Consider the following 13,536-nt stretch of genomic DNA (forward strand, 5'->3'; position numbering starts at 1 on the left):
AAGAGCGGGGCGGAGGGCGCAAAGGCGGTGCCCTGCCGGGACACTGAAGGTAGGGCCGGGAGGGACGCGGGCTCCATCTCTGGGAGCGGATCAGCCTTGCTCCAGAGCCAAGCTTGGCCAGCGCGCAGAGAGACAGAGCGCTCCCCTCCTGCTTGGGTGCCTGTCTTCGCCCCGGGGAGACATCAGCCAGCCCCCACCTGCGGCCCCTCCCCTCAGCCTGGCTTTCGCTGCGCCTCCGCCTGCACCGACCTTTCTGGGCCGTGAGCTCAGACCCTTTTTCTGTCCGGTCAGTGCCCTGTGGGGCATCGCTGCTTTGGTCCCCACCACCCCACACCGCGCTGCTTGTGCCGGTGTGTGAGCCAATGGACAAACCTGAGAGCAGCCAGCCTCTCCGTCTGAGTTCCGCGGGCAAAGGCCCGAGAGGGAGCCCCGCGTTGGGGGCTCATCCTGGTTCCGCCGCTTGAGCCGGAGGGAGGGTTCCAGGTGGGACGGGGTGAGTGTGCTCTGAGGAGGCCACTAGCGGAGTGCAAGTGGGGGCGCCACAACTGCTTTGTTGTCCTGGGGCCCCAGGGCACTGAAAGGCTGCCCGTCACCTGGGGACCGTGGACAGCTCCCAGCTGAGTCACATCAACAGCTCCAGGCCACTCTTGCCCCCTGGTGGCTTCACTTGGGAGCAGCCGCCCCATTCCAACCCCAGTGGCACCGACGCCGGCCCAGTTCTCTGTGTGTGTTTGCTTGTGGCCGTGTCTCTGAGTGCCCGCTGCGTCTTTGGGGCACACCTGTGCGTTCCCGTGCACCTGTCCACCCCGTGCGCGCCTGGTGTCCCTGTGTTCCCCGGGACTGCGCTTCCAGACCGGGTCACTTCTCCTGCTTCAGCGGATGGGGGGTGGGTGGGAGGTGGCAGCCCCAAGGGGGCAGGGGGAGGGCGGGAGAAGCGCATCCCGGGAAGACCCCCCCCCCAGCCAGTCCCTACCCGGGTTTGTGGAGAATAGAGAAGGTCCTCGGGTGCAGAGGCCGCGGAGGCTGAGGCGCCCAGAGACCGGGAGAATCGGGGGTCTGGCGGAGCCAGAGAGGGGGGAGGGGCTCAGGCTGGAGGCGCGGTCCCGCCCCCGCAGGTGGAGCGCGCAGGCGCACTCCCAACGCGCTGCCTCGCTGCCGCGCCTGCATCCCGGATCCTCTGCCGCAGCGTCAACGCCGCCGCCACCTCCTCTTTTCCTCCTCCATCTCCTCCTCCTCGGCCTCCACCTCCTCTTCCTCCTCTGCTTCAGCCGACGCGCCCAGCCCCGGGCCTTGCGGTGCCATGCTGCCCCGGCGGCGGCGCTGAAGGATGGCGACGCCTGTCCCTCCGCCCTCCCCGCGGCACCTGCGGCTGTTGCGGCTGCTTCTCTCCGGCCTAGTCCTCGGCGTCGCCCTTCGCGGTGCCGCTGCCGGCCGCTCGGGTGAGCGACAGCTCTGGGCGCAGGTCGCAGGGCGCCCCGGGGCCCGGGTGCGCCGGGCTGGGGTCCTGCTGCGCAGCTCCGCGGTCACTCTCGGCGCCGAGGCCTTCGCCTGGGCCCGCAGGGCCCGCAGCCGAGGCCCGCTGACAGCCACGCCAGCCGCGCCTCGCGCGGGATGGGGGCAACAGGCCTGGGGTGGGGGTGGGGGGCTCTGAAGGGTGGTGCCGTTGGTTAGGCCTCTCCCAGGTTCCCGGTGGCGAACTCAGAGTCCACACGCTTTTTGGCTTTTTGTCTCTAAGTCCGTGAGCCTGTCTGTATCCGTGTCTCTGGAGGGCACTGCGCGTGGGCCTGCCGCTGGCGGCCTGTGTGCATTTCCCTGGTGCTGCGCCGGGCGGGCCTCGCCCCGGGTGCCTTGCTACCCGTGTCTGTCCTGGGGTCGGGGTACCAGTGCTGATCTGCCTGTCCCCATGCCCTGGGCAGTGTGGGACGTGTCCCTTGCTTTGCTGCCATAGCCGCGGTCTGAAGGTTCCTAGGGTGTTTGACAGCTTGTCTCATGCTTAGGGTTTGGTTTTCTACCTTCAGTGGAGACGGGCAGCTTCCAGTCTCAGGTTCTCTCCTTCGCCCTTTGCCTTTGAGGGTCCCACTGCTGCCATTCTACCCTCTGTGCTGGGGGCAGAGGGGCACCTCCCAGGGTGGACTACAGTGAGCCCTGGGGCCCTGGGGGACCCTGCCTGCCTCCCAGATGGGCACTGAGGTTCCAGGCGGTGACGGTCTGTGGGGACCTGGAGCCCCAGGGGGCTGAGCTGGGACACTGTGCCCACACATTCGCTCCGTTTTCCTGGCAGCCCCACAGGGAGGTGCTGTTTTCAGCCCATTTTACAGATGAGAAAGCCGAGGCACTGAGAAGTTAACCGAGTAGACGTGGTTGTCTGTGTGTGGCCTCGGAGACAGCCCAGGGCAGGCTTCCTCCTGGGCACAGCCCTTCTAGGTGGGAGGCTGGCATGACCAGGGGAGGGGGCCTAAGGGCCAGAGCTTGGCTGGCCAGGGGTGGCTCAGGCTGCCCACTTGCAGCGGGGCTCCAGGGCCTTTGGGTGGGGCCTCCCGAGGAGATGGGCTTCAGCCGCAGATGTGGGGTGGGGTGCCAGCCGCTCTTCAGCGGCCATTGTCCCTGGAACCTGCGCCCTGAGGCTGAAGTGGGGACCTTTCCAGCAGCCTCTACAGCTGCAGCCACATCTTCCTGGGCTGCAGTGGAGGCTCCTGGAAACCAGAGCCTGCAGCCAGAGCTGGACCTCAGGCCCCTGCCCTTGGTCGGTGCACTCTGCGTCCTCAGTGCCAGGGGCAGAGAGAGCCCGGCTCCCCAGGTGCCCAGCTGGTGGGTGTGGTCCAGACAGACCTGCTGGCACAGGCTTAATGTTTAACAGGCCCAAACCCCAGGCCCTGCTCCCTGATACTGGGCCTGCTGGCCCCAGCTGTGCAGGGCAGAGGCTGCTGGAGCCCCCGGAGGGGTCACCTCCAAGTGCTGCGTGTGTGTGGCCAGCACAGAAACTGAGCCGGGCCTGCCTGGGCCTGGGGAAGGGTGGAGCTGGGCATCCCCTGATCCTCCAGGTCACCCTGGACCTCGGTGACCCCCCTGCAGTGGGAGGGCCTTGGCTGAGAGGGGCCCTGGTCCACCCGAGCCTCCCCCAGCAGGTTGACGGTCCTGGGGGCTGTCCCCTGGCTCTGCTGTCCAGCGTCCTGTCCCAGTGCTCAGGACATCCCTCAGCTTGGAGGCCATTCCCCTCTATTCCAGAGGGGGAACTGAGGCAGAGGGGACCCCTGCCCTCTGTCCCCCAGCATCAGGACGGGATCCATTGGTCGTGTGTGTAGGACATTGGTCTGGGCCCGGAACCAGGACCCGGGCCTGGCCAGATTCCCAGGCACACCCGGTGTCAGAAGTGAGTGAGACTGGCCGCCTCCATCCCAGACCTCCCTACAGCTGCAGCAGCCCTTGTGCCCTGGGGACAAGCCAGAGGTGGGACATAAGGGGAGCACTGCCACCCAGGCTGGGCGCTGGTTCTGCCCTGCTCCCTGGCTGTGCTCTCTAGGGCTGGAGAAGGGCCTGACTGGTCAGGAGGGCACCCCTGAGGGCGGGGAGAGGGGAGGCCAGCATCCTTTGCTGCCCCTGAGCCAGAGAGAGGCCTGAGCCTGGCCTCGGGGCTCCCAGCGTGGACAGGCCTGTGCCTGGGGAACCCAGGCCAGAGGCAGAAAGTGGAGGGCGGCCCAGCCTTGCTCCCGGGAGCTCAGTGCGGTGCTGTGGGGACAGTGAGGGGCAGTTTCCGAGCAGAGGGCTGGCTCGGGCTGGGAAGTGGACTCTGGGGAGCGGGTGGGGCGGGCAGTTCTGATAAGTGTTGGCTCTGTTTGTCTTCCTGGTTCTGGTCCCTGGCCATGGGGAGGAAGGGCCTGCCCAGAACAATGGCCGGAGCCAGGTCCAGCCAGCTCTGTGGGGTGGGGGAGGGTGCCTGGGACAGTGCTGCCTCTGTGCAGGGCTGTGACCTCAGCCTGCCTCTGCTTCCTTCCCAGATGCAGCCGCCTGCCCCGGGAGCCTGGACTGTGCCCTGCAGAGGCGGGCACGGTGCCCCCCGGGCGCTCACGTCTGTGGGCCCTGCCTTCAGCCCTTCCGGGAGGACCGAAGGGGGCTCTGTGTGCCCAGGGCGCGCCGGCCTCCCGGTACTGCAGAGCGGGACCCCCCCCCACCACCTTGACCACCGCCCCAACCTCAGCTCCCAGGCCCCCTGAGCTCGGTGGGATGCGGGCGCTCTCCTGTCACCCTCCAGGTGGCCTGCTGGTCCTTTCCAGAGCCAGTGGTGCGCTGAGGCAGGGGTGTCTGATGGGACTCGTTGGTGGACTCTGGGAGAGGCAGGGTCCCCTGTGCTCCGCCCCACCCCCAGGTGCCCACTTCCCCTGCCACTCCCCCGCCAGTGCTCACTGCTTCCCTCCCTGCCCACTGGGATACCCGCCCACCACCCCGAGCCCAGAATGGGGGAGGCCAGCAGAGGAGGCTGAGTGACTTCAGGTGTGAGATGGCAATACCGAGGGCCCTGGGGGTGCCTAAGAGTCTGGGCCTGTGGGCGGGGCTTCCCGGAGGAGCCCTTTCCTGGCGGTGAGTCGGGCAGGGGTCCAGACTGGTAGGCAGCTCTAGAAGTGGCGTGTTGCTGGGTGGGGCGTCAACTTGGAGCCTCGGTCTGGCCTGCAGAGCCCACCATGGGGAGGAGGGGGCCTGTCACCCCCTTCACCGGTGTCACCCAGAGGGCTGCCCTCCTGGTGGAGATGGGGGACAGAAAGGGGCCTCTCCCCACTCCTCAGGGAGCCACCGCCCTTCTTGGTACAGCAGGCCATGGGTGCAGGGTTATGTGGTCCCAGTGCTCTGCCCACCCCTTTGTGGGGAACAGGTGGTGCAAGGGGCACCCGCCCTTCTCCTGGCTTGTGCCCACTCCCCTAGCTCCTCCACCTCTTGCCGCCCCCCCTTTTCCTGGGAATGCTGCTGCTCCCACAGAGCTCCCCCACCCCGTCGGTCACCATGGCGACACAGGATAGCCAGGGGCTTCAGGCTGACACCTAGTCCTCAGGTCACCAGTGCCTGGGAGGGGCTTGGAAAGAGAAGCCAGGAGGCGTGGGCCTGGGGACTGGCTCCAGGATGGGTCCCTCTGTGTCTGGAGGCCACCCTCAGCCCGTGTTGTCAGGCAGTGGCTGGGGACCCCCCACCTGATGGCCTCTCATTGTCCCCAGAGGAGGGCCCACCCCAGCCCAGACTGGAGGATGAGATTGACCTCCTGGCCCAGGAGCTAGCCCGGCAGGAGGCAGGGCGCTGGAAGCTCACGGCCCTACCGCAGCCTGAGGCGCCCCATCGGCTGCTGGAGGCTGGTGAGCCCCCTGCACCATCCGCCCACCCTGCCTGGCTCCCCACAACCCCTGCCTGGCCCGGCGGTGATGACTCTTCTCTGCAGCGGCCACCGTGGGGCTCTCGGACCGAGGCCAGGGCCCCGACCTGAGCCTCCCCTCCACTCGGGGAGCCTCTGCGCCCACGACCCACGCCTCCTTGGGTTCTCCTGTGTCGTCTGGGCCTGTGCACATGTCCCCCCTGGACCCCCGGGACGGACGCGGTGACGGCTTCGCCCTCGGTAGGTCCGGGCGGGCGGGGCGCAGGGTCCAGCCTGGAGGCAGGTCGCCCTCACCGCCCACCCTGCCCGCCCGCAGTGGTCATCGTGGCGTCCTCCGTGGCCGGCGCAGCGGCCCTCGTCGTGGCTGCTCTCTGTTGGTGCAGGTGAGCGGGGCAGCCAGGCGTGGGGTGGGGGTGGGGGGGAGGCGGGCGGCGACGCTGCGGGTCTCAGCCTCCGCTCTGCCCCCGCAGGCTGCAGCGGGACATCCGCCTGACCCAGAAGGTCGACTACGCCGCCCCACAGGCGCCGGGCTCCCCCGCAACGCCCAAGATCTCGGTGCGTGCTCTCGCCCTGCCCGGCCCGGGCCCCGGGCCCCTCCTCCGCGGCTTGACCCTCCCTCCGCCCCCGCAGCCCGGGGACCAGCAGCTGGCGCGCGGCGCGGAGGTGCACCACTACCAGCACCGGCGGCAGCAGATGCGCTGCCTGGAGCGGTGAGATGCCCCTTCCGGACGCCCCCCAGGCCCGCCCGACCCCCATCCCCAGACCCCCCCCCCCCCGGCCCCGCCACCCCCGTCCCCGCCCGCCGGCTTCCAGTCGGGGCCCCTGCACGTGGAAGGTGTGGGCGGACCCGGCCATCCCGCCCCCACCAGGCATAAAGAGCCCCCCAAGGAGCTGGACTCGGCCTCCTCGGACGAGGAGAACGAAGATGGCGACTTCACGGTGTACGAGTGCCCGGGCCTGGCCCCGGTGAGTGCGGGGTGGGGGGGGCTGGCCGGCTCCTGGGGGGCCTTTCCGCTGGTCGGGCCGCCCCCCCCACACACACACACCCGGAGTCCGCCTAACGCCCGCCTTCGCAGACTGGGGAGATGGAGGTGCGGAACCCGCTGTTCGACCACTCCTCGCTGGCCGCGCCCCTGCCGCCCCTGCCGCCCCCGCCGCAGTGACATGAAGATCGACGCCCACTCTCTCGAGGACCAATGGGTCCGCGGGTGGGGGGCCAAGGACCCGCGTTTCCCAATAAAGAAACCGCGTTCTGACATCTGGCTGTTTGTGTGGCTGGGCCGGGGTGCCGGCCGGAAACCCCCGGGGGGCAGGGCACCTGCTGTTCCCCTGCATCTGCCCTCCAGGGGTCTGTGCCCAAAGGGGGGCGGGGGGAGCCCTACAGACCACGCGGGACGGGAGTGCTGCAGACAAGCCCGCTGAAATGCATCTCGGACCTGGGCCCCAACCGTGCTGGAGACCCAACCCTAGCTTGGGGGGACCCTGGAGTGGGGTCTTGTAGCGTTCAGCCCCACAGCTGAGAGGGGCACCTTTGTGCCCTGCTGGGAAGCAGGGGCTTCAGCTCTCCTCCGACTCAGAGGATCACCCCCACCCTCCTCGGCTTCCAGCCCTCACCCCGAAACACTTCTGCCCCAAATGGGAAGCGGGGTGCAGTGCAGGGCCAGGCCCATCTGGACTCGGTTTCAGTCCCCGAAGTACCCCATCCCGTGCAGGGCAAAAAGGGCTGGTAGCGGTGCCCACAGACACCTGGCAGTGGGCACCCGGCTCCTCCACTCCTGCGGGCTGCCCACCTCGGCCAGAAGGCGGGGGGGACAGGATGCGGGTCTTGCCTGTGGCTTCGCCCCAGCCACCAGTCCGGGTCCCGCAGCAGACACGGTGTGGGACGTGGGAGAGGCAGGTGCAGGGGCTGGGGACCGTGCAGGGTGGGGGCAGGGCGAGGGGACCGCCGTCCACTGTCCGTTCCCCTGCGCCTTCAGGGGGGACAGCCACAGAGAAACCGGGGCTGTGGGAGTGACGGCCGCTGGGTCTGGTCCTGGCCAGCCTGTCTCCCCCTCTGGGGCCAGGACGTCCCTCCAGGCCTCTGGGCTCAGGCCCCGGGGTCCTGAGACTCGCCTGTCCACCCCCCTGCTGCCCCGACTCAGGCAGAGAGCGGCCACCTGGTGTGTCCTGTCTTTCTCCCTCCTCGGGGGTCCCCAACCCGTCCCAGTATCCCTGCCGCTCACTCCCTGGGGCCCAGCTAAGGGGCTGCCCCTTCCAGTGGTAGCAGCAGTTCAAGGGAAGCTGGCGGGCCTGGGCCCAAGAAGTGCAGGCAGGGGCTGGTCCTCCAGGAAGGGAGCCCCCCCCCGCACCCTGCTGCCCACCCAGCTTCCACTGGCCTCGGGCTCCACCAGACAGAGCTCGCCCCACTTTGTCCGAACTCCCCCAGCCCCTCCCATGGGCCCCAGAGTGGGCCAGGTTCAGGGCTCAGGGAGGCCCTAGCTCCATGGGGACTCTGGGGACCCCAGTTCTGGGCAGGTGTGGGTTCTGATCCCCCAGCTGCAAACCTGCCCCCTGCTGTGCAGCAGGGAGGGGAGGGGCCTTAGGTCTGAGTGTGGAGCAGAGGGGGGGCGGTGCCCTGCTGCCAGTTGCTGGAGCTGACTCAGGGGTCCTGGGGCGCCTCCCGGACAAAGACGCGGCCGCGCTCCGAGCCTGGGTGGCAAGGACAGGGCATCGCAGAGGAGGGTCTGGGGCCTGTGGGGCACCCCTGGGCTCAGGGGGGTCCCACTCAAGGCGGAAGGAACATACCTGCTGTGCCTGCTGACACTGGCCCCCTGCACCACCCTGGCGGTGTCCCCTTGGCTGCACCCTGCGCTGGGGGCCCCTGGGCCACCTGCCAACCACAGTGGGACCATCTTCCCTAAGGGGCACCCTGAACTGCGCTCTGCCCACACTCTGGTTGGGAATAAATTGCACACTCTGGCTCCCTCTACCGCCCTCATCCCAGGAGCCAGGTGGCTCTGCAGCACGGCCACCAGGGGGCCTCGGGGTGCCCAGCTGCTCGCCACCCTCTGCAGGCCTACCCTGGGAGCGGGCAGGTGGGCAGGTGGGCAGGTGGGCCCGGGCCCTGGCCCCCTCTGAGGCACCACCCCTTGGTTGGGGGCTGGGCAGCTTATTGTCTGTGGGGGGTGGTGACCAGGAGGCTAGTTGCCTGCCTTCTGGAGGCGCCCCCCACCCCGTTTCGGCTCAGTTGGCACCCACTGTGCGGTCAGCCCTGCAGCTGGCCAGGGGCTCAGCCGCAGAGTGACGGTGGGTGCTCAGTTTCCAGATGCTCGCAGGCTGGAAGCTGGAGCTGGGTCCCATCTGCATCCCTGTGAGGCTCAGGCCTGGAGAGGAGAGGGCAGGACGAGGCCCCACTTCCCCTCTGACTCAGCTCTCTCACCTTCTCCTCTCTCCTCGGAGCGCCTCTCGCTCTGACCCATTTCTGGGCCAAACCTGAAGCCCCGTTTCCCAGCCAGCAGGTTCCCACAACGGGGCCCCAGGCAGGAGCCCGAGGGGCAGCCGCGTCAGGGGAGCGGCGGAGCCCCCGTGGAGGTGGCGGGCTCTTTCGAATCCACCCAGGAAGGGAGCAGGCTGGGGTGTGGTGAGGCCCGCGGCAAGGGTCCCGGCCAGCCTGGCCGCGCAAACAGGAAGGGCAGAGTGCTGGCAGCCAGAAGCCAGGGCGCTCGCAGGCTGTGACAGGATCAGCTCCTTCCTGTGTGCCCGCCGCCCTCGAGGTGCCCGCCACCACAGGGAGGTGCAGTGGGCTGACGCAAGGCCTGGGGCAGGGCGTGGCTCCCCTGGGGTCGCCTGCCAGGGGACCGATGCCAGGCAGCACCAAAGGCTCGGTGCCACCCGGCCTTCTCCCTAAACACCAGGGCAACTGGAAAAGGCAGGGCTGGTGGCAGCCGTGTGCCCTGTGCAGGCACCGGTGCTGACCAGCAGGGAGCCAGGCCCTTGGGCAGCAGCCCCCCGGGCTGGCCACTTGCTTTCCCAGAGGCCCTGCGGCCCACCCTCCCCTCCTGAGACATTGCGCAAGGTGCCACCACAGTTCTGAGGCTCTGCCAGGGGCGGGGAGCCTCTGGGGACCAAGTGCCCCCAGAGCCTCCTTCTGGAGTGCCCGTGCCCCCGTGGGTCTACCACTACCTCCCGGTTCCTCCCTGAGAGCAGTGGGGGAGGGCAGGCGGCAGGAGAGGGGGCGGGCGCAGGCCCCCCGGCAAGCATGGGGCGGCAGTCCTTGGGACAGTTGCTGGTTGCTCTGCTTTTTGTAACATCTGGCCCCAGCCCCCAAGATCCCGCCGGGCCTGGGGCCTCCAGAAGGAGAGACTGGGGGGCCCCGACCTGCCCTCCCACGCCCAGGACAAGACGAGAGTCTGGCAGAGGTGGACAGAGCCAACGGCCCCGCGCAGGCGGACGGTGAGGAGCAGGAGGGGCTCGGGGACGAATGACCACACTGGCTGTGTCTCCAGCTCAGAGGAACCAGAGCAAAAGGGGAAGGAACTGGACCTCCAGGTTGGGACCCAGGCTGCAGGGGGGAGGAGAAGGGCCCTGGAGGCGAGCCTTCCTCTTCCTGACACAGGCGCCAGCCCCCTGCCCCCATGTCAGGGACACAAGGACGGCTTCCCTTTCCAGCCTGGAAAGCCCCCTCCCTGCTCCCCCCTCATCCTGAGCTGGGGGCCCGGAGAATGGGAGCCAGAGCCCCCCCGAGGGAAGCGCTCCCACCCCTCAGACCTGCTGGCAGAAGCTCTGTCCCTCCCACCCAGGACCCTGGGTCTGTGGCAGCCTGGGCTTCTTTGGATACGTGTCCCGGGAAAAAGGCCCCGAAGCCCACGGGGGCCAGGCCCGGCCTGACGACTGCCCGCTGCGGGCACGTCCAGGGCCTCGGGTGGACAGACACTCCTCCAGCCTCAGGATGGACCCCCCCGCCCTGGGAATCTGAATTCTGGCATCAGATGTTCTAGAAGGGCAGGGGTGGGCGGGGTGGCCCCAGGAGGAGCAACGGCAGAAACCTCGGTGCCTGGCAAAGAGCTGAGCGCAGCAGGCCAGCGGGGCGGCGGGCCCAGAGCCCAGCAGGTAGTGAGCGGGGGAAGTGGCTGCCGCCGAAGCCGCAGGGGCGGCGCTGGCAGGGGCTCTCCGAGGGAAGCCCGCCTGCCTCCCCAGGGGGCCCCAGGCCTGGGTGCTGGGCAGGGACCGGGTCCTCCGTTTCTGGGGAGTCCTTCAAGGGCAGGGTCACCTTTCCTGAGGCTGAGCGGCACCCCCACACCGGCCTCCTGTCCCCACCCAGAGGTCGGCAGCATCGGGGGGCATGGAATTGGGTCCAGCTTGGTGCCCCTGCTGTAACCACCCCCTTCCAGCAGCCAGAGGACCGGAGGGGAGGCAGAGTGCGGTTGGTGGTTCCTGCCCAAGGTCACCTTCAGGGCGGGGTGGGGCAGGGCGCGGGTGGGTGGGAGGCACCCCGGTTTCCTCCATCCAGGGCAGATGAAAGGCGCTCACTTCCAGGTGCGGCTGAGTGCAGCGAGGAGCCGTGATTTCGGGCCTCTGCCTGGTGGCTGTGATTGGAGAGCCCTGGGTGTCTCGGGTGACTGATTCTGGGAACCGTGGACGGGCCATGCCGGTGAGTGTCTGGTTCTCCAGGAGGCCGGGGCGGGGAGGCAGGGCTGTGGGCGAACTCGGGGAGACAGCCTCTCTCCCTGCATCCTGCACAGGGCGTGCCTCTGCCCAGAAGCCTCGGGCCGTGGGGGGCCTGGCCCGGGGCGGCCCTGCTCACAGCCCTCTGGATCCTGTGGCTGCTCCGAGGGGCCCCTGGGGGTGTCCCGGCACCGCAGCGCACTCTCACCATCCTGATCTGGCACTGGCCCTTCGCCAGCCGGCCCCCGGAGCTGCCCAGCAACACCTGTGCCAGCTACGGCGTGGCTCACTGCTGCCTGAGCACCAACCGCAGCCTGCTGCCCAGCGCCGACGTTGTGGTCTTCCACCACCGAGAGCTGCAGACCCGGAGGGCCCGCCTGCCCCTGGCTGAGCGGCCGCACGGGCAGCCCTGGGTGTGGGCCTCCATGGAGTCCCCCAGCCACACGCAGGGCCTCAGCCGTCTCCGAGGCATCTTCAACTGGGTGCTGAGCTACCGGCGCGACTCGGACATCTTTGTGCCCTACGGCCGCCTGGAGCCCCGCCAGGGACCCGTGCCCCCACTGCCGGCCAAGAACGGGGTGGCCGCCTGGGTGGTCAGCAACTTCCAGGCGCGGCAGCGGCGCGTGCAGCTGTACCGGCAGCTGGCGCCTCACCTGCCGGTGGACGTGTTTGGCCGAGCCAGCCGGCGGCCACTGTGCACCAACTGCCTGCTGCCCACCGTGGCCCGGTACCTCTTTTACCTGGCCTTTGAGAACTCGCAGCACCCGGACTACATCACCGAGAAGTTCTGGCACAACGCCCTGGCGGCCGGCGCGGTGCCCGTGGTGCTGGGGCCCCCGAGGGCCACTTACGAGGCCTTCGCACCACCTGACGCCTTTGTGCACGTGGACGACTTCGGCTCCGCCCGAGAGCTGGCCGCCTTCCTCCTGGGCATGAATGGCAGCCAGTACCGGCGCTACTTCGCCTGGCGAGACTGGCTCCGTGTGCGGCTGTTCGACGACTGGCGGGAGCGCTTCTGTGCCATCTGCACCCGCTACCCCCACCTGCCCCGCGACCAGGTCTACCAGGACCTCCAGGGCTGGTTCCAGGGCTGGGTCCAGGCCTGAGCTCTGGCGGGCAGAGCGGAGAGGGGAGGGTGGCTGGGTGCGGGCAGCTGGGTGTTCGGACCAAACCACTGGGCATCGGCTCCACAGGCAACCATCAGGCTGACGCAGAGACTGGAATCAGAGGCCAGGGTGCAAGGATGAGGGAGGAGGGGGCCAATCTGGGCAGGCTGCCTGGAGGAGGAGGCTGGTGGGTATGAGAGCAGGCATTTGGGGTAGCGGCGAGAACAGCGAGGGAATTAATGGGGGTGCGTGCTCTCGAGGTGGATCGGAGAAGAAAGGTCGCTAAGGCCTTCCTTCCCCACTTGGTCAGGTCTCGGGCAGGTCAAGGCTGCTACACCTTGACCTGGGGGTGTGGGGCTGTGGGGCTGGAGGCAGGGACGGGCCCTGGGAACATGCCACCCTGTGTGGGGTTTTTTTTGGAAAACCTGCCCCACCCCCGAAGCCTTCTCCGTACCCGGGGCCCCCGGCCCAGGAGGCACTGCTGCACTGCCCACTCGGACCAGCTCTGTGCAGGCCCGGGCAAGCTGAGAGCAAGCCGGGCGGTTCTGGGCTCTTTGCAGTCCACTCAGTGAGGGGCCATCGGTCAATAAAGAAACAAAGGCCAAGATGCTGCGAGTCAGGTCTGGGAGGCTCCCCACACGTCTGCCGCCCTGGCCCGCCCACCGCCCTCCTTGCCCCTCCGGGGATCCAACTGCTCTGCCTTAAGGTTTCTGCCCTCCCTCCGCCTGAGATGCCCTGCCCCGTGTGGCTCCGCCCAACCCTCTCCCCCCTTCCTTCGGTACCCCCTAAATGGCTCCCAGTCAGAGAGCCTTCCCGAACCCCAAAAGGCCGAGTGGGTGGTCAGCAGGGGCGACGTCAGGAACCCGCGGGGGGTTGAAGGTGCCCCATCTGGGAGGCCCTGGGGTTCCGCTCTCAGGCGGGGGCTGCTTGGTGACGTGGGGCTCCCTCTGCAGGGCTGCTGGGGGCCTCGTGGCAGGGAGGGGCCCCGAGGGGGCTGCTGCAGGCGAGGAGTCCTTGAGGCAGGTGGCTGAGTGAGAAGAGAGGCTCGTGGCGAGACTCTGGGGGTGCTGACAGGGGCCCCAACGGGCCAAGCCTCCGTGAGGGGAGCTCGGGACCCGTCCCTGCTCTAGGTGGGGAGGGACAGGCGGGTGGAGGAGGCAGGAAGCTGCCCTCCTCCTTGGCAGGGGCTTGTGGGAAAGGCCTGCCAGAGACTTCCGGCCCTGACCTACCCCCACGTGCTGACCAGGGACAAGGAAGTGTCCCCAGCTGCACAGTGGGGTGGGGGGTGCGCCTGCCCACCTGCACCAGCTGCCTCTCTTCCCGCTTCAGAGGAGGCAGTGGGAGGGGTGGGGAGCTTCAGCCCCCCAGGGTCTGCCATTCAGTGTAGGGTGTGACCTCTACCTGCACCCCAGACACTGGCCATCACATAACTCA

General features: G+C 68.7%; 2 protein-coding genes across 6 annotated transcripts; both read left to right on the forward strand.

Moving 5' to 3' along the window:
• The first annotated feature begins 1,118 nt into the window (after positions 1–1,118).
• NPDC1 (neural proliferation, differentiation and control 1) lies at positions 1,119–6,609 on the forward strand. The gene is made up of 9 exons (XM_037127790.2): positions 1,119–1,439; positions 3,996–4,142; positions 5,202–5,336; positions 5,420–5,593; positions 5,670–5,736; positions 5,824–5,908; positions 5,984–6,063; positions 6,223–6,319; positions 6,430–6,609. The coding sequence occupies exons 1-9, from the start codon at positions 1,328–1,330 to the stop codon at positions 6,514–6,516; spliced, it is 984 nt and encodes a 327-aa protein (XP_036983685.2). The 5' UTR covers positions 1,119–1,327; the 3' UTR covers positions 6,517–6,609.
• A 2,568-nt stretch (positions 6,610–9,177) lies between these two features.
• FUT7 (fucosyltransferase 7) lies at positions 9,178–12,702 on the forward strand. 5 transcript variants are annotated; one of them, XM_037127832.2, is made up of 3 exons: positions 9,178–10,441; positions 10,868–10,982; positions 11,074–12,702. In XM_037127832.2, the coding sequence occupies exons 2-3, from the start codon at positions 10,977–10,979 to the stop codon at positions 12,100–12,102; spliced, it is 1,035 nt and encodes a 344-aa protein (XP_036983727.2). In that variant the 5' UTR covers positions 9,178–10,441; positions 10,868–10,976; the 3' UTR covers positions 12,103–12,702. The 5 variants fall into 5 exon arrangements, with proteins under 5 accessions (XP_036983727.2, XP_036983728.2, XP_053523642.1 ...); XM_037127833.2 differs by having other exon boundaries at positions 9,178–9,880; XM_053667667.1 differs by having other exon boundaries at positions 9,178–9,784; positions 10,842–10,982.
• Positions 12,703–13,536: the final 834 nt, after the last annotated feature.

Source organism: Artibeus jamaicensis, unplaced genomic scaffold, assembly GCF_021234435.1.
Source record: "Artibeus jamaicensis isolate MK-2021 breed Jamaican fruit bat unplaced genomic scaffold, CSHL_Jam_final contig_471, whole genome shotgun sequence".
NCBI lineage: Eukaryota > Metazoa > Chordata > Mammalia > Chiroptera > Phyllostomidae > Artibeus > Artibeus jamaicensis.

What these genes read in the sequence shown, in the direction of transcription:
- NPDC1 (XM_037127790.2), top strand. Translation starts at nt 1,328, where the DNA reads ATGGCGACGCCTGTCCCTCCGCCCTCCCCGCGGCACCTGCGGCTGTTG. An exon ending in TGCCGCTGCCGGCCGCTCGG is followed by an intron (nt 1,440 to 3,995) that starts GTGAGCGACAGC and finishes CTTCCTTCCCAG; the next exon opens with ATGCAGCCGCCTGCCCCGGG. An exon ending in CGGTGACGGCTTCGCCCTCG is followed by an intron (nt 5,594 to 5,669) that starts GTAGGTCCGGGC and finishes GCCCGCCCGCAG; the next exon opens with TGGTCATCGTGGCGTCCTCC.